Source organism: Argentina anserina, chromosome 7, assembly GCF_933775445.1.
Source record: "Argentina anserina chromosome 7, drPotAnse1.1, whole genome shotgun sequence".
In the NCBI taxonomy this organism is placed as follows: domain Eukaryota; kingdom Viridiplantae; phylum Streptophyta; class Magnoliopsida; order Rosales; family Rosaceae; genus Argentina; species Argentina anserina.
Window position 1 is genome coordinate 777594 of NC_065878.1, and position 20522 is coordinate 798115.

General features: G+C 37.5%; 1 protein-coding gene across 1 annotated transcript; it reads right to left on the minus strand.

Moving 5' to 3' along the window:
* Positions 1 to 1373: 1373 nt before the first annotated feature.
* LOC126802448 (protein gamma response 1) lies at positions 1374 to 3931 on the minus strand. The gene is made up of 3 exons (XM_050530079.1): positions 3851 to 3931; positions 2617 to 3719; positions 1374 to 2333 (listed from the first exon to the last, which is right to left on the minus strand). The coding sequence occupies exons 2-3, from the start codon at positions 3698 to 3700 to the stop codon at positions 1645 to 1647; spliced, it is 1773 nt and encodes a 590-aa protein (XP_050386036.1). The 5' UTR covers positions 3701 to 3719; positions 3851 to 3931; the 3' UTR covers positions 1374 to 1644.
* Positions 3932 to 20522: the final 16591 nt, after the last annotated feature.

Below are 20522 nucleotides of genomic sequence, written 5' to 3' on the forward strand. Positions count from 1 at the left end.
CATGGTTTTACAAGCACAAGCAAGTTCCACTCACTAACGACTATATATAGGCCAGCGGCGCCAAGGCAGTTTGTATTCCTAGGAACCATAATTGAAAGCTGATAGTAACGTGATCAATGTCCAGAACTGGATTCAGTTATAGGGGTGTTTCCTGATCCTTTACTATGCCTTAGTCAAGAACAGGGGTGTATTTTTTTCTATCCAACTGCCTAAGTCTAAGACTTTCATATCATTAAGAAAATATCAGTATCGAAGTTTCATTAGACATAGTAAGCATCTCCCCAGAGTTCTATGTCTTCTATATCTAAAGGAAGCACAGCCAAACTTTATATAAGATCAAACAAAATGTCTGCCAAGATTATATTCAAAAAAGACTCATTTTTAACTTGAGCATACACATGATTAAGTATTTTGAAGGAGTTATGACTATATTTACAGGCATACACTAACAGCAGCACTAAAAACAGTCAGAAAATATTAGCACAGTTTAAATCACGACTAATTTTCATTCTGAGAAAGTTGCTTCAGAGGTTGGAAATGATAACCTGATAAATTGGATCTTGACAAAATGAAACTGAAGAGCCGTTATTCGAACAACCATGTAATCATGATTGCTAGTATTGACCAAGGAAAAAAAATTATGTAACAGAAATTTAATAATGAAGATAGAGTAAGAAAACAAGAGGTGAAAGGATTTATTTACAAGCATAACAGAAAGCATGAACACCAAATATATTGTATCTAACTTTCCTTTTCCTTGTGGGGGGAACCAAACCAATGATCTCTACCCTAATTTCATCCCACCCGGCACCCATATATATGCCACCTAAAATTTGTAGAGCATCTCACATAGGTTAGGCTAAGTATCAAATAAAGCTCCACATACTTGCTGGGTCTCTCCAACCCAAGAGATCAATAGAATTGGAACAACCAACTATAAGTCATCTTAATAGCAATACACCACACATAACAAATCCCAATTACCCAAATGAGGGACTATTTACTAACAAGCATGACCATCCCATAAAAAAAAAGGGTCTGATATCAGGAGTACTGAGCAGCAGATCTGCACTGGTTTAAGCTAGTTATGTCTATAGGGGCTCTTCAGCTAACAGTTTAAGCTCAGGTTGGTAACCTCTCAAACTCCATTACATGAACTACTCCTACTAGCATGAATGGGTGCAGTAACACTGTATAATAAAATTTCACAACAAAATGAACCCTCCTTAACTTCAACTCCAAGGATATGTTTTTATCCTACCAAGCATCTAATTCAACAATTAAAGGAAGCTGTTGCAACACATGCAAAAATGCTTTCTCAACTAAATAAATTCTTTAAAAGACAACCATTTCATATCAAACACTCGTCTGCAATCTTGTGTTGTCCATCTATATTATTCAACAATTCAGTTTATATCACAAATTAAGAACTTGAATTTCTAATAATGTAAAGAGATATAAAACTATGAACCTATTTTTTCTATAGGAAACTAAACTCTAGTTAATTGAGGATCACTTGAATTGTGCTTTGGTGGTATGGCTCATGTTCCAGCTTTTGGTGATAATAGCTGATCGAGTCTTTTTGGAATATGAAATCTATACAAGTCAGAGCTCTACCAAAGAATGAATAACAAAACTCCAATATCAGATTTCAGATTCAAATCCAATATTCCAAAATCCTTCCGGAGTTGAAGGGGGAAGATACATGTACCTGTGTCGAGAAACACCTTCATGATGTTCACAGCGGAAACCATGCTTATCATTGTCCTTGCCACCATCATCTGGAAGAACAGCATCATAGAACTTTTTGCACTGCTTGCATTCAACTCCTTTCAAATTTTCCCGCTCAGCCTTCTTTCTTACAGGTTCCACATACTTGAAACCATTTTTTCCGACCACTGTAACTGGCATAGGCTGCTTCTGCATATTAGGACCATCAGCAGTCACATCCTGCGTTTCATCATCTGAGCTACCTAGATTTAAGTCATCTTGAACTGGAACCTGAAGATCAGGAACTTTTTCCTTTGTGGATCTATTCAAGTTTGCTCTTATGTTCTCAATTGGGGTATCAAGAAAATCATCATGCGGGTCAGGCCCATTTTGGCCTTGGCGGGATCTAGTGTCTATCCAGGGTGATGCAGACCGCTTTCTACCAGCTACTGGAGCAGCAGACTTTACAGTAGAAGGACATTTGGATGCAAGAGAGTAAGGAGTTATTGCTTGAATTGGTTTATGTCCTTTGTCATCCTTCAATTTATTGTTAAAACAGATTTCATTCTTCATTTTCTTTGTGTTACAAGCATCTGGAGAAGCACGTTCATTATCTTCAAGATCTACAGTTTGGGAAACAGAGAATGGATTCATAAAAAGGAATGGACAAATAAGATCACAACAGAGAACCTAACCATAGGCCAAGTGAATGTATTCTTACTCTCAGCCTGTTATTATAAAAGTTAAAAGACCACCAAAAGTACTTAATAAATAACAAGCTGGGACACATAATTCAATCTAAAAGTAACAGACAACAGCAAACCAACTGATAATCATCTGGAAAACAACATATACTCATATAGTAGTTCATTATGAAAACCATTAGAACACAAAAAGGAAACATACCATGGAAGGTTGATGGATTCTGATCATTTCTCAAAAGTACACTTTCACCTTCCAACTTATTTTGAGGGAGCATATTCTCCTTGGTAAGACCAAACTTGGCGCGCAGATAACTGTGCTGGGATTTTAAACTTTTGTAAGCTGCAGTAAGTTCCCCGTACTTTTTTCTCTCGTTCAGCAGATCTGCAGTTATTAATTCAACCTCTTGGTGTAAATTTTCAGTCGAACCCCTTCTTTTGGCCACTTCACCAGCCCTGCCTCTGAGATTCCCTTGTAGCTCGCTAACTTTCTCCTCTAAACCAGCCATTTTTCTCAGAAGAAAGTTATTCTCTCTTGCAAAATCTTCCACTTCTTTATTCTTAGTTAGGAGCTCCTTTTGGAGTTGGCTAACATTTTCTTCCACTATTTTAAATTTGGCCAACATCAGTTTTTTCTCTTCTTCCTGATCCTTCAGAAGCTTCTCATTGTTCATGATTTCAGAAGCTTGCGACTCGATCTTCTTGAACAGATTTTGTTTGACCTCATTTCCCTTGTCTACTTGTCCAACCTTTTCTCTTAACTCCTCTTGGAGGCCATCAGCTCTTCTTTCAAGATCACTAACTCTCGCAAAAAGCACATTTCTACTCTCTTCACTCTCTTTCAGTTGTTTCTCCTTGCTCACAATGACACTTTCTTTCGACTTAACCTCTTCCATTAACTTACTCTGCAGCTCCATTCCCTCATTGGCCTCCTTAGTCTTCTGCTCAAGCAGTCGTCCAAGCGCGTCACTCCTCACTTGCACGCTCTCAACTTCATCTCGCAGTCGCTCTATGACCTCTTCATTGTCCCTGTCAAGCTTGAGCGAGTGGTTCTCAGCTCGAAGCGTGTCAATCTGAAGCAGGAGATCAGTTTCCTTGGACTTCCACTCATGTCGAAACTTGCGGAGAGCTTCGGACTTGGACTGAAAAAGCGGGTAGAGCTGAGCAAGGAAGACATATTCGATCTGTAAAACGCGGTCCCTGGTTTCCTGAATCCGGTCCTTCGCTTCCTGAATGGTAGCAAGCAGTAGAGTAGCAAGCTTGATATCAGGAGACTGAGTATCCTCCATATATCCAACTTGTAACAAACTAAACAAATCATGAGATAAGAATGTCACTAATTCATAAATGAAATTCAGCACAATTGAATTATCAAAACCAACTGCAATCAAAGCTCAAGAATCAATTGAATTTCAGATCCAGATTTGTTTCGTACATACTTGAATTCAGGTCGCGGCGGAGACGTCAATCGGTGAGCGCCGGAAGTTCGATAGTCCGATCCCGATCACCGTCTCCCGGCATCCAAAATCAAAATTGAAGATCGCGAAATTGAGAGAGAAGAGAAGAGAGGAGAAGTACGGCCTGAGTATAAATAAGGAAAGTTAGGAGAGGGTGTGGGTAAAATGGGCATCGAGGGAGCCAGTCAGGGAGTGTTCTAGGGTAGGAGGGGCATATCGGGAATATAATTTGTTTCTTGATTTCAGTGCAGCAGCTGCTCTCTGATATGGCGGGACGTTATATATTTTACTTCGAAAAACTTCGCGGGCACGATTCCCTCTTTTTACTTGTTTTTTTTTTTTAATTTCTTTTCTTTTTTCGTTACAAGTGACTATTGCTATAAGTATCAGATTTAAATTAAACATAAGTTTCATGTCTCTCTAAAAAAATTAAGAGAATGAGTAAATTTTATAAAGTTTGCGGCGACTTTTTATATCAATAGCACATGATTCAAAAAGAATTCACCGTAAACATTGTTCACTCAGCCATAGGAGGTGTATTGTATATAGAATTGGTGGAAATTTTTTAAAATCTATGAAATTTAAAACTCTTGATGTATTCAACACAATGTTTTAATTATTCATACAAGTTTAAGTGTATTTAATTAGGATTTTAAAAAATTCATGAGAGTTTAGGGGTTTTCAATCACGACTTTTCAAAATGAATAAAAGTATGTGGAACACAATGAGGAGATTTAATTGAAAGTGAGGATTTTATAATTCCAAAAGACAATTTCTTTGTTTGGTAACTATAAATTGAAAATTCTAGATTTATGTAGAAAATAAAAATGAAGAATTTGTTATTCAAATGGAAAATCTATTTGCACTTCCAAAATTACTGTTTATACCTCAATTACTTAATACACCTTCATTTTACTTTCAATTTTTTTAAGAAAAAAACTAAACATATCTCTGTTCCGGAAGAATTATTATTCTACTCTTATGTGTGTCTTAACCTTATTAGGTTTCCTGTTAGAGATAGATTTGCCTCTCTGTAATAGATTAGGACTCCGAATCCTGCGAGATTCAGGTGATGTAATGCATATATATATAGGCCCCTATATTATTCAATAATACACAATTTTTTCATCCTAAAACACGTTATCACGCACTTTGCTCTAAAACACTGAACTTTTAGATCCCTAAATTTTTTTTCTCTCCACCGTCGGCCGCTTTCGTCTCCGACCTCCGACATCTTCCTGTCGGCGCTCCTTGTCGGCGCCGCTCCTGCTCGCCGCCGCTGCAGCCTCCCCTGCTCGTAGCCCCGCAGGGTCTCCTCCGCAAAAACATCTTTTTGCCCCGCAAGTCCCCGCATCAAAGCATTCAAAATTGCTTCTCCCGCATATTCACGCAAGAAATGCGAACTTCATAAGCAAAGTCTTCACTCAAGAGAAACTACTCCAGTCTTCTACAAACCTTCAAAGGTAAATTTTTCATAAACGTTCCCGCTTTTGAACATATATATATATATATATAAATTATCGGGCGCTATTAGCCTTCTTCATGTCTCTTTTCCGGCCTTCTTATAACGCCGATGAGACCAAAGAGGGATATGATTTCCCTCTTAGTCGACGTTTTTCGTGTGACGCTTCTGGGGGAGTCACATTATTATTCAAAGAGAAGAAATCGATTTCGTGTGGTCGCCTTAGTGCACCGCTGTTTTGGGTGTGATCATGAGAATCGCCGGTATGCATCGATTATTTTGTGACCATATACATCTCAACTCTTCTAATTCCGGTTACATACTTGAATAGTTTCGATTATTCGAAACCTATACAACCCTTGTTTCTTATGGATGCGTCGTCCTCGCGACTGTTATTTGAATGTTTGAGTTTTCTTAAACTCATGTCTATAAACCATAATCTCATGGTCTATGTACTCATTTATTTGAGTTAAAATTCATTACTCTGAAGTAGCAATATTTGCTAACAAAAGATCCCAAAAATAACGAATTCTAATGGGACACACTTAAAGTGATTCAATAAACGTTTATGACGTTGTATTATCAGAGTTGACCTTGATACATGCTCCACATCCGAGAAACACATGCCATTTTTGGCACCTGTATCTATTTATTGAGGGAATTTTGGAGATGGAAACGTAACATTCTTCCATTCTCAAGTAAGCACATTTTTTAGCCTCAGGCTAAGGCTCCGCCCGATCCGATATGCAAGATTATGTTTTCTGCTTACTATTTTTCAAGTATGACGTTGGCATTGCCATGTTTCTTGCTCGACTTTAGCTTAAGTCGTCTATTGGAATTAGAAGCTTGGTTGTGTTGTATTAAATATTGGCATATTCAATAAAATTTCTCGCATTTCTTGTTTACAAGATGATTTCGTGAGAATTTTATTTGTCTTGACTTAGCAAGAATGGTCAACGTTTGCAACTCATCTGGTTTTTAAATTGGCCGTTTTTGGGTTACATGGGACCCCAATAGCACTGCATTGTGAATTTGGACCTTAAAGTTTAGAAAACTGACATCGGAAAGTCAAAATTGACGTCGTTTTTCCCGGTTACTGTTCCGGCGTATTGCCCGCCTTCCGGCAACTTGCCGGCGTTTCCGGCGCCACCATTCGGTTCCTGCCGGCGTCCCATGTCGGACAGCAGCCCCGGCCAGCACCAACTGCCACCGGCCGGTTTTCCGGCAATCAGCACCGCCAGTTTCCGGTGAGTTTTCCGACGATTTTTTTGTCGTTTCTCGTCAGTTTTCCGGCATATTTCCAGCAGTTTTTACTACCACATTTTCCCAGTTCAAATTTCACCCAGTTTTGAGTTATTTTGACATGGTTTTCCAGTTAATTTTCCGGTTTTCTCCAAGTCGTTTCATAGCTCAGGCGATTTTATTATTAATGGTGACCACCCGCACCAATTGGATGGTTTTTACCACCCAAATTGTTTGGTATTCAACTGCTCCAATACCTTGTTTTTCCAACTTCTAAGTTGAAGAATGTAGTTCTATTATCATGTGATACATTCGATGAGATTGCCATTTGTTTCAATCCCCCCTCTTACAATATCCTACGGCGTATTGTCTAGAGAAGTTCACCGCGTCGTTGACTCTCTTAATTTTATTTTGAGTATGTCCCGCCGTGAAATCGAGTGTCTTGCTAATTACGTAACCACCCACACTGTCCTACGGCGCATGTAGTTATTTTACGGATCTCGTGCGGATATTGTGTTTTATATCTTCGTGCCTTGCTAAGTTTTCAAAGGCTTTACATGCTAATGATGAATTTTCATCTTGATATTTGTGTTAAGAAATGAGAGGAATAAATCTGTCAGATTTCATTGATAGGCACGACCGTGTGGAGCATCGACCAGATTTCATCTTGATAGTCACGACCTAAATTCAGAGAAGTTCACCAGATTTCATCTTGATAGGCACGACCTAAATTCCGCTCGGCGGCTCCATGACATTCAGGTCGTCGGTGGCGGCATTCCCTCCTTCATAGGAGCTTGTGATGCTTTCCGTGTTTTCTAATGCCTCCATAAGAATCTATGATGCCCATCGCTCATTTTGCAAAGCTTGTTATCTTGCTAGAATTCAAGGAAGTCCTTATTTGTTAAGCCTCTAACTGAGAACATTTCATCCTTGCAAAGTATTTAAGGTGACATTAGTGGACCCTATCCAACTGAATGCGGACATTTTTTGGTATTTTTATGGTATAGGTTAAGAGCATCGACGCATTGGTCACACGTCGCTTTGCTTTCCACAAGGAACGTTGTATTTGCTAAGTTTTTAGCTATGATCATCATACTAAGGGCACACCACCATTCTCACCCTCTCAAATCTATTCGATTGGATACACTTGGAGAGTTCACCTCCACGAATTTGATGATTTTATTTTGCATGTCTACTGGGATCGTCATTGAACATGTTATTCCTCATGTTCATTCACTGCACGATCCAGCAGAGCTCGGACTTGGTTATGGGTACTAACCTGCCGATTTTTGCATGGGGATATGTAATGATGTTGCATACAGCAACACTTATTCGTTTCAGACCCACAACTTGCCAAGCGTTTAGTGCGTACCAGATGGTTACTGGATACGATCCCAGCATTCTTTTCATTAAACGTCTATTTGGTTAAAGTTGTTTATGTGCCTCTATTGTAGTTATCTCAATGGGTCTACTTGAAACGATTAAGTATTCTGGTTGGTTATGATTTATGAATCACAAACACTTGTATGCTATTTCCAATCTACAACTGTTGATCTCTATCCTGCGATATTAGCAGACTGTCACTTTGATGAGACATATTTCCCGTCGTTAGGGGGAGATATGAAATGCTCTCATTCCGGTTTTAACGCCAGGAATTGATGTGGTGTGGCACTATGTCTCATTAAGATCCCGCACTACTCAAAGTGAGTAAATGTGCAACGCATTATCTACCTCCAGAAAGTCAAAGATTTGATGCTCAATTACTTTATCGATATTGAGAAAGTGCTGAGATCGCACATAAATGCTGTGACGTGCCGGTAAGGTTGGAACTCTCAGAATATGGGACAATTTCATATGACCTGGTCCTAGCACCGTTGGCACCATCTCTGATAGTGGGAAGGAAGCCGGCTATGGCACCATCGTACGCTGTGGTGTTGTCGGCCCCCGTGGTATTTCACCACAAAACAAGGGCGGCAAATGCAAAGATGGACTAGTAAGGGTCATAGCTTCGGTCTTGGCTCCTACCTAGATGAGGGGGAGACCATTATTCTCTGGAATCAAAACCAGAAAGAAGCGAAGTGCGTAGGTACAAGTATTTCGTCCATCATCAAGAGATATTCTCTAAACATGTGTATCAACTAAGTTTATGTGGGACGCTACAGACTCATTTTGTTGATGTTAGAGAAGAATAGAATCTCTCAATTGATCGTTACAGCGCGCGTGCGTGTTTAATGGATTGATCTCCCATGATTGATGATGTATTCGCTTATGCTCTTATTCCGTTGTAAAATATCAACGCTGAGCAACTTGACCGAAGTGGAAAGAATCAATACAGACTGAACTAGACTTGTTATGTTGGTCGTTGTTCGTAAGTGTAATGAGAAAGATGAAGTCATGCAATATTTGCAGAACTTATGGTGCAAAGATTGTCTCATTATCCTAGTATTGACTACAATGAGTTATATGCTCTCGTTATGTACATAATTGCTTTCCACTACTTAATCAGTAGTAGTGTCCATGAAAACTGATTTGCAACATATGATAGTAGTCATTGCATATCTGTAAAATGATCTTGACGCAGATATGAGAAGTGCCCCAGGGACTTTAAATGCTTCCAGACCACAGAGAGCTTATGTAATCAAATTGCGACGTTCGAGAGAACGTAGTACAATCAGTTGCAAGAACTCATACCCATATGTGTTCATATGAAAGCTAATTCTTGATTCTCTATTACGTCTAAGTAAAGATGATGAAGAGATTCAATGAGCTATAGATTCATATATGTAAGTGTTGTTGGGACACTATTGCTTTCATTTTGACGTGATTAACTATGCGCCTATGCATTTTCATTGGACTTGCATTGCTCCCTTGACATGGGTTTAGTTATACACTTAGTGAACCAACACAAATCCTATCAACACAGCCGCCGGCAGCAGCTCCAGCAACATCAACGTAGGCCTTGGTGTAGCGGTCGACACTGGTAGCATAAAGGATGCGTACGGTTCCGGCTCGAACCAAAATCAGTCCTTCATTGGTTCATTCCCCCATTTATTTGTGAAAGACACATTGAAAGTGACAAATCAGAATCTGTCCAGTTTCGTAGGTCAACTTCAACGAGACCTACAAGACAGCTCGCTCGGTAAAATATGGTGAGATTGGTACTGTTAGAAAGCTCTATGTGTCTACTTTACAGGACACCAACCATTTGTTCATAGCTATCATATTAAATGAGTTATGGCCATTTTAGTAAAATATGATAGTTCTGTCCGGAAATTTGTAAGTCAGTCAACTTCGACGGAGCACTGTGAACTGCTCTGGTCGAATTAGGTCATGAACTTTCTGTCATTGGAAAGTCACGTGTGTCTATTTTCCAGAACATTTTATGGTTAACTGATACATATTTTGACGAAGAAGTTATGCCCATTTAAGTGAATGAATGTCATTCTATCCGAGAATCTGATTTTCATTGCAAACGATTGTTTTGAGTTGTTATGCAATCTTATTTCCTAAGATCTAAGTATAACATATATGATCTAAGGATGTGTGGCTAGATTAATGATTAATCATTAGCCCAAGACTACGTTTGAGAAGCATATAATGAACGTTGTATACGTTGTTCTTTGTACTCCATGATTTTGACACTAATCAGGGGGAGTGGTTTCGTAGACTTCATGGGGAGTCTATCTCACATGATGCTATAAAATGTAGACGGTGTGTTGTGCTCTTTTTCCCTTCGATCAAGCTTTTGTTTTTACCCAAGAGGTTTTTATTTTGGTTCACAAGGTTTTTACCGAGGCAACGATGTGTGCACCGTGCGACCTAGGCATGCGACACAAGGGGAAGTGTTCCGGCGCACCCTAGGCGGAGAATCTGCGGCGTCGATGAAGCACCAACTCGGCTCCGTCGATCTCGACGTCGCCAGCATCGCAGGAGCTCGGAGCCAGGACGATGAGCCCTCCCTCCTCCTCCTCGATGCGATTCAACCTACGGTGAGGCTTCATTCGAGCGGCGACGCCATCGATCTCCTCCCCTCGAATATGAGACTTTGCAGCGGCAAGTGCGGCAGTCTCCGGCCGGTTCTGGCCAAGCTGAAGGTAAGGGTGTGATCGCCTCCTCCCATTCTTTGATTTTCATGTTTGTGGTATGTTGTTTTGATTGATTTTGGTCGGGGGTGGAGGAGCGGCGCGAGTTGCCGTCTGTGGCTGCGCGTGAGGGGGGTGAGGGAAGAAAATGGAGGAGTTTTGGGAGGTGGTGGCAAGCTACGCGCCGAATTTAGGAAAGGCGAGTGGGCCCCACGCGCTGCCACTGTGTGCGTCGCGTGAACAGTGATTTCAAACAGTGTTTTTTGTAAAAATTATTTTTACGTAAGGTGAATGTAAAAATTAATTTACGAACAGCAAATGTGAATTTATTTTACGTACGGTAAATGTAAATGTAAATTACGTACAGTAATTGTAAAAATAATTTCTGAAGGATAAATCGGTAATTATTATTTACTGAGACAGTATTTACAATTGAATAGTACATGGATGTACAGGAATACGTAAATAGTATTACTCGTACAAAAATATGTAAATAATATGTACTGATACAAGAATACGTAATTAATATATATTTATACATTAATACGTGAATAGTAATTTTATGAATGTAATTTCATAAAAACCCGAAATTGATGAACAGTAAAACATTATTACTGTTTCGGCATTTAAGGTTTTACGTAACGATTCTAAATTCACTTCTTATCTATTCTAGGTGATCGATACATCGAGTAAAAGATTCACTTTCGGAATCGTGGAAATTACGCTTAGGATTTTAAGGTGAGTAAAATCTGACAATGACGAATCTACCCTTGCGGAGATTCATGATTACGCTTAATTAAAAATGAATGAACTATGATATGTATATGATATAGTGGATTGTGTATGTGTATAATTAGTAAAATAAGTACATATATATATATGGTTTGCTATATTATATACTATCATAATTTCCGTTTGCGAATGAGTTCATTATAGTGTTGATATTTATTTATTTGAGCATGTCAATTTGATTTGTACAATATCATGTGATGATTGTTTGTACGCGGTTTGAACTTGAGTTATGTTAAAAACATTTTTGTGGTTTGTGGACCTGTCTTCAGACGTGTTGGCATGTCGGAATCTAGCCTTGGCCGGGCGATAGTTACTATTTAGTTAGAGCTCTAGTCTGTCTGCCGGTGTACTGCTTGAGAGGTAATAGATGAGTTATCGGCTTATGAGTACCCATATTTTGGATATTGGGTAGCGAGTGGTTGCCCAATGTCGGCGGCGTACTAACATGAGGGGTAACAGAGGTGTACCAGCGCTCATGAGTACCCGTATTATAAATGTATTTGGGGTAAACAGAGGGGTTGCCTAATTTCTCATGAGCACATATATTTTCATATTATTGGACAACCAGATGGGTCGTCTAATGACTCATGAGTGCATTTATGATTGATGCTTTATGTATTTTCTTTTGCATTTATATGCGAGTGATATTGTTGTTTTACTCATACGAGCTGCAAAGCTTACCGGGTTTGTGTTTACAATCCCGGTGCACCTATTCGATGGTGTATGGGATAATTCCGCAGGTTTGGATTAGCGGAATCAACGAACAACTCCGAAGACTTTGAAGTTGTTTTCATTTTATCTTGTGGTGAGGATTGAGAGGATTTTTACATCTCCATTTGATATAATGCTTGAATTATAAATTTGATTTGTAATAATCAATTTGACTGAGTTGTACTATGAACTCAGTAATGATGCGTTGTGATATTAAAATGATTTCGATTTATTGAGATTGTTTTAGAGTTTTTCATGATTTCGAAGTTTGAGTTTCATACTCGAAATTTTGGGGTCGTGACACCAATCTACAACCGTGAGTTTCTATCATGCGACATTCGCGAGCGGTCATTTTGATGAGACATACTTCCCATCGTTAGGAAGAGATATGGAATGCTCATATTCTAGTTTTAATGCTAGGAATTGACGTGGTGTGACAATATGTCTCATTAGAATCCCATACTATTCAAAGTTAGTAAGAAGTGTAACGCATTATCAACCTCCAGAAAGTCAAAGATTCTATGCTCAATGACTTTATCGATATTTTGAAAGTGACGAGATCACACATAAATGATGTGATGCTCATTGAATTTATCGATATTGCGAAAGTGATAAGATCAACCTTGACAGTGGGACGGAAGCCGGCGACGGCATCATGGTACGCTTTGGTGTTGTTGGCGCCCGTGGTATTGCACCACAAAATAAGGGTGGCAAAAGCAAGGATGGACTAGTAAGGTTCATAGCTTCGGTCTTGAGTCATACCCGGAAGAGGGGGAGACCATTAAATTCTCTGGAATAAAATATTAGAAAGAACCGAAGTGCGAAGATATAAATATTCCACCCATTATCAAGAGATATTCTCTGAACATGTCTATTAACTAAGTTTATGCACTACATCCTGCTTTTGTTTATGTCAGGTAACAAAAGAAATCTCTCAATTGATCGTATAAGTGTGCGAGTGTGTTAATGGATTGATCTCCCATAATTCATTATGTATTTGTTTATGTTCTTATTTTGTTGTAAAGAATCAACGACGAGCAGTTTGGCCGAAGTGAGAAGAATCAATACAAGCTTAACTATACATGTTATCTTAATTTGTGTTCGTAGCTGTAATGAGAAAGATGAAGTCATGCGTTATGCGCAAGACTTATGGCGTAAAGATTGTCTCATTATCCTAGTATTAACTACGATGAGTTAAATTCTCTCGTTACGGACATAATTATTTTCCGCTACTTGATTAGTTGTAGTGTCAAATAATTGTCAAATGACACTCTTAGATCTAACAAATTTCTCTCCTCATTTTTTAGTTTTTTTTTTCTGACAAATTAAGTTTTCAGGCCAAACCACTGGCAATTTAGAGGTGAGCCAATATATAAAGTTGTTTCTTATGTCATGGGCTTTCATTTAAGTACCATATTGCATATGTTTTGAGAAATTTTAAAATTTTGAATTTTGCTCACCAAAATCCACAGTAGCAGTTAGTTTCTCAGCTAGATTTATAATCGATAGTAGTATGTACATTCCAAGTCGACAGTACCAGTTAGATGCATAGTCGAAAGTAGCATGTACTTTCTAAGTCAACAGTAGCAGGTGTCTTCCAAGTTGACAGTAGCAGCTAGTTATTAACTCGATAGTAGCAGTTAGTTTTTATAGTCGACAATAGTAGTTAATTTTTATAATCGACCGTAGAAGATAACCTCTCCATTGATAATAGAAAACACTATGGGTTAAAGAGTGGTAAAAAAGTAAAATATTTTATGACATGTGGCAACTTGCCATCATTTGATCATTGTTTGTAAATTTTGGTCCTAATTTGCTTTATCAAATTAAGTAGTGAGTTATTTGTAAACTAAATTGTTCTCTGATACTTTGAGTAGTTTGTTATGGACCTTCACAAATGGCTAATATTTATTATCGTTTTTTAATCAAATTATTCCTCAACGCTTCTAGGGGTGTTAATTGGTGTGAATGGTGTGGTTTATAGGTGATACCGAACACCAAACCGTTCTATTTATTCGGTTTGATTTGGTTTGGTTTTTCACTTTTTTTTTTCAAAAACCAATTGTGTTCGGTTCGGTTTGGTTTGGTTTTTCTCTGCTTTATATCGGTTTTTTATTTCGATTATTTTGTAAAGAAAATCGGAGTTTTTTTCCTTGTCTATCTACTTGATTCTTAACGAAATAAAAAGAACATGCGGACATATTTGTAAAATTCTATTTACAAGATATAGTTGCTTCACAAATGCATACAATAGCAAAAAGTCACTAAACAAGTTATACCACATTAGTAGGCATGTTGTGGTTCCAATGTCTAAAATTCAAAATATTAAATTTTGAGTTTTTGACCGTCAGATGTGATCAGTATATTTAAATACGGATATGGTAAAAATTCATCTAATTTTGATAAAATTTGGGTCTCGATCGATGTGGTCAACATTAACTTAATTTCATTTAATTAAGTGTGAATTCGTTCTTACCCCATCATTCTTAACTAGTTTTGGTGAATTCTTTCACGCACACACTCTCACATATATGTGATGTAGCAGCTCGTGTAAAATTTTTAAAAATTTTACCTTCCAGGGATAGGGCTACCCATAGGCCCATAGGGGATAATAAGCGTAAAAAGGGTTGACCGCCTTGATCGGGACACAAACGTTATCGAAAATATGTGATTTTTTTACCATAACCATATTTCACTATACGTAACACATCATGCGGACAAATTTGTAAAATTCTATTTATAATATATAGTTGCTTCACAAATGCATAAATTTGCAAAAAGCCACTAAAAAGTTATACCACATTAGTAGGCATGTTGTGGTTCCAATGTCTAAAATTCAAAATATTAAATTTTGACCGTCATATGTGATCAGCATATTTAAATACGGATATGGTAAAAAATTAATCTAATCTTGATAATATTTGGGTCTCGATCGATGTGGTCAACATTAACTTAATTTCATCTAATTAAGTGAATTTGTTCTTACCCCCTCCTTCTTGACTAGTTTTGGTGGATTTTTTCATGCACACACTCTCACATATATGTGATGTAGCAGCTCGTGTAAAATTTTCAAAAATTTTACCTTCCAGGGATAATAAGCGTAAAAATAGTTGACCGCCTCGATCGGGACACAAACGTTATTGAAAATATGTGATTTTTTTACCATAACCATATTTCACTATACGTAACGCATGATGCGGACAGATTTGCAAAATTCTTTTTATAAGATATAGTTGCTTCACAAATGCATACATTTGCAAAAAGACCACTAAACAAGTTATACCACATTAGTAGACATGTTGTGGTTCCAATATCTAAAATTCAAATTATTAAATTTCGACCGTCAGATGTGATCAGCATATATAAATACAGATATGGTAAAAAATTCACCGAATTTTGATTAAGTTTGGGTTTCGATCGATAACATATTTAATTATGTATATTAAATATATCTATAAATAATATAATTTCTTTATAATATATATATATATATATATATATATTCGGTTTTTCGGTTCGGTTTCGGTTTCCAAACATCCCAAACCAAAACCACACCAAATCTTTCGGTTTGGTGCGGTTTTTTTGCGGTTTGGTGCAGTTTTTTTTTCTTCGGTTTTTTTCGGTTATTTTTCGGTTTTTAGTTTTCAATTAACAACCCTAAACGCTTCTATTAAACTAGATGAAATTTAGCTGCTAATACATTACTGGAATTTAGCTACTACTGTATAGCTGGTATTGTACTCGTTGGAATTTTGTTGTTACTATCCTACTACATTACTGTAATTTAGCTGCTACTTTACTCGTTGGAATTCAGCTGCTACTGCATAGCTGGAATTTAGCTTTTATTATACTCACTGGAATTTAGCTTTTACTATACTCGCTGGAATTTAGTTGCTACTGTCCTACTACATTACTAGAATTTAGCTGCTATTATACTCGCTGAAATTTAGATGCTACTGCATAGATGGAATTTAGCTACTACTGCATAGCTGGAATTTAGATGCTACTATACTGACTGGAATTTAGATGCTACTATACTACAATGTTGGAATTTAGCTGTTACTGTACTCGGTCGAATTCAATTGCTACTACATTGTTGGAATTAGCTGCTATTATACTCGTTGGATATTTAGTTGCTACTACATTTGTACTTTTCCAATCATGTTATTGTGCTCTATTGAATTTAAGCATTTGTCACACCCTGGAACCATTTTCGGTCCCGAAATGCAGCAGTAATCACCGTAGTCCTTAGTTAGTACCGATCGATATGAGATCCTACACATTGATAGCGCCAACTTACGACTAAAAGGCTATGGGTATAAGTAAATAATAGTAAATTCAGGATAAAAGTAAATGAAGCTCAATTTACTGAATAAATACGAATAAGCGGAATGTAGCAAATAAAATGAAAGTTCAAGTATGACAAGAGAAAAACACATCATCACAATAAATATGGGCCAAAGGGAATAACCGCACGACTAGAATGCAATGTAACAGAGTACGCGTCGTGCGATTGTTGAAGTAGGAACAAAGATTGGGTAAATAAGAAGTCACACCGGAAGCTGGCTCCTCAGTATCGAAAGTGAACCACAAGAGATGCAACGCCACTAGCACTTGGTCAAAGTCCTCACGAACCGGCTGCCAGGTACTTGAAAAATATGGGTGAGCACTTGTCCTCGTTAACCCGATGCGAGTGAGACGACCCAACCGTAGTTATGTTTGAAAATAATTTATATATACATATATAAAATATAACAGTATATATGTAGACTATTTGCGTAAAAACACGTAACGAAAGTCAAACCGAGACAGTAACATGTCTCCTGACAAATATGGTAAGTCAATAAAAATCATGCATATGTGAAATATGCCGATGGGGTATACACAACCCAACCGGCTCCAAGGTATCGCCTTCAGGCGAACCGAGAGCTAAAAATGTACTACGGTGCCAGACACGGGCATCACCGTAATAAATAAATATAACCTACGGTGCCAGAGACGGGCATCATCGTAATAATAAACATGAACTATGGTGACTGACACAGGCATCACCGTAGAATAAATATGACATAAAATAAAAGGTCAGTCTCGAGACATCACGACCAAAGTAAAGTGCAAATGAATGTAAGCATGTGATAAAGACATATAGCACATACATTTGATATATAGAAAACCACTAACCCGGAAGGTACCGGCTCACCCTAGCGGGCGACTCACCATACTTGATATAGCAGTGTCGAAGTCTGCGCCCCAGGTTCAGCTCAGAGTAGAATCACGCCCCTCAAGCTCGTCTTGAGCTAAACAATAATGAAAAAATGGGGAAAGTAAGGTCCATGACGTTTTTAGTCAATTTAGTAATTGAACGTCGGTTTGACTATTTTGACTACCCAAGTAGAGGTCTCGGAATGATCGGTTAACATTTTCTAAAGATGAGTGTAAATTTATTCTATAGATATTTGTATATTAAAGTTAAGACGCGAATAATCGATAATTGGAAATCTTACATTTATTCTTCCGGCATTTAAATCACTCACGCTTAAGAGTTCCTCAATTTCTGATCTTGGCGGAAATCAAGTTAAAGGTTTAACCGTAAAGGTAAAATTACGTTTTAGCGAAAGGTTACTAATTTTCTTTAATTCGATTTAAATCGAGAAACCAAAAGATAAAGAGGTTGAAATAAGATATAAGTAAAAAGTAAACTAATTAATATTTGGGTAAAACAATACTTTTTCAACTTATTTACTGCTAGGGTAAGACCGTAATTATCAACAAGAGTAGAAATGCCATTTCACTCCAGGGTAATATAGTAAAAGGGTAAGTTCTATACGGTAAAAATCAAGGTTTTACCCTTCCTCCTCCGATCACCCATTCCGGTCAAAACTTCAACTCTGATGAACTCAAAACCAACATGCAAATATACCAAACAAATCGAAACGACGTCACGAACACAACAACACCAAAATCAAAGGAATCAGAGTTTGATTGATACCTGAATAAAGCACCAGAAAGAGATCATGTTTGCTATGTGCTCTAGCACTCCTATTACGAGCTATTGGGACTTCCTCCTCACCTCCCAAACATTTCTGCTACGGGTATGAGTTCCACAACCTCCTCTGAGATCCAAACAGAGTTATGGTATTGAAGGTTAAAAATCGCCAGAGTCGATTCCACAAACCGAAAAGGCAAAACCAAGAAAAGATAGGAATTAGGGCTAGGATCTAATATATCGAAGGAAATAAGGAGTAGGAAAGAGGATGGAGGCTCGGGTTTACTAGACAAATGAGTGATGAGGTCGCTGGAGCCGAAGAACTCAATGTCGGAGCTCATCCACTTCAAAACTCGAATTTACCGAAAATGGGTTGCATGTCGGTTCTGCCGGCAGAGGAGAGGGAGAGGATCGCGGCGGCGGCGATCTCGAGGCTAGGCATCCCCAGACGGCAGCGGTACTACCGGGAGAAGGTTGCAGCTGTTACCTCTGTTTTGTAACTGATAGGAGCACTTTGTGCGACGTTCTTAACATGTTTTTACCTCAATTTGTACTTTGCTTAGCCTTTATTGTTGTACTATTGAGTTATTGAGTCGTAGTAAGAGTCTTGAGCGGTATTGGATACATTTTTGTGCTTACATGAGTTAAAACGCATAATTGGTTAGAGTCCTAGTTTGACTAGGAATCCTTGTTAGGTTTTAAAACTAATTATCTCTTACTTATGATTTTATTTTCTTATTTTCAGATTGGATTAAAGAAATAATTAAAGAAAAAAAGATGGAGCCAAGTCATGCAACAATTAAATAGAAGATGATCATTAAAGGCATAAAACATGACATGTTTTAGGGATTAAAGCATGGCATGTTTTAGGGAATAAAACTTTCCATGATTTAAGGGATTAAAGCATGACATTATTATAGGAAGAAATAAGCAATTTCAAACCCTCAATCTTTCCTCTATATATACATGGCTTCATCTCTCAAATAAGATCACTTCTCATTTGCATTCAAGAGCCAAAACTCTACCAAAATACTACCTCAAACATCTTTCATCAAAACAACAATCCATCCTCCCCCATATAGCAATTCCATCTCCACCGAAATCACTATTGAAGACACACTTCCAAGGTTCATACAACGTGTGATTCTCGCAACTCTTCTCCGTGGGTTTGTTTGTTTTTGATTTTTTTACAATACTTTGTATATAAAGATTGTAGATGATGTTTGTGTGGGATTATTGTTTTGTATTAAGAATCGAAATTTTCAGATTGTTTTATTGGATTTTTGGATCTTTGCCGAATTGATGGTTTTCTATAATTAATGAGTTTGTATTTCTATTATTGTGTTCTAATCATCTTTCTCATACTTTTAGATAATTTTCAGATATGTGCATATGAATTTAGTGCTTGGATGAATTCCCTAAGATTGTGTTTGAGTGCTAGATTCATCAACCATATTGACACAAATCGAATCATGCCCTAAGTAGGTTCGATTTGTGTTGATTAAAAGTGGTAAAAATTCTGGAAATTTGCATGTGAAACTATGGTGGGTGACGCCATACATGAAACATGTCTCCAACAAAGATTTGGTGCTTAAATGTAATCTTGTTTGATTTCTACTCTAAGTGTTATTGAATTCGATTGCATGCAAATTTAGATTAGGCCCTAAGTCAATCTAAATCTTAATTGAAATCTTACACGATTAGATGATCCCCTAAGGCTCTAATTGTATTGGTGTCTAAAAAGTATGTAATTGGTCGAATTAGAATGCATGATAGGTTCAAACTTGTAATTATGTGGTGTAATGGTAAATTTGGTTTAAGTTTGTTAAAGAGAAGTCGATCATGTAAATAATAATTTAGGTTTTATTTTAGTAGTTAATAATCAATCTCAAACCCCCATTATTTGTTAACACTAAAAAGAGTTCCCTTCAATTCTCCGGAAAGAACGATCCCTGCTTATTCTATACTAAAATTGATGTTTTACAGGGTTTATTATAGACGTTTTAATCAACGATCTATCAGTAACATATGAGAGAGAGAGAACAGAAGACACGGGGTGAGGGAGGGAAATGGAGAGAGAGAAAGAGAAAAAGGAAAAGTAAAAGAGAGAAGATTGTGTGTGTGGTAGGTGTAGGGCTTTTGAGTCTTTATAGATTGATCCAATAATTAAGATAACATAAGATGAAGGGAATTGATGGATGAGATTTTAAAATGCAAATAAGAATTTATGAAAATTACTTTAAACTAATATATCCAAAACACAAAAAAAAACTCTAAAGTTCGTAGAAAACAAATAGAGCGTCGGAAACATATTCCGCGAATACTGTCGTGCTCGTGACGACGTGTAGTTCAATACAAAAATGATAGACTAAAAATTTG

Excerpts from the sequence above, each read along its gene's own strand:
- LOC126802448 (XM_050530079.1), bottom strand. The coding sequence starts at position 3,700 with ATGGAGGATACTCAGTCTCCTGATATCAAGCTTGCTACTCTACTGCTT. Across the intron at positions 2,334-2,616 it reads GAATCCATCAACCTTCCATG|ATCTTGAAGATAATGAACGT; the intron begins GTATGTTTCCTT and ends CCCAAACTGTAG.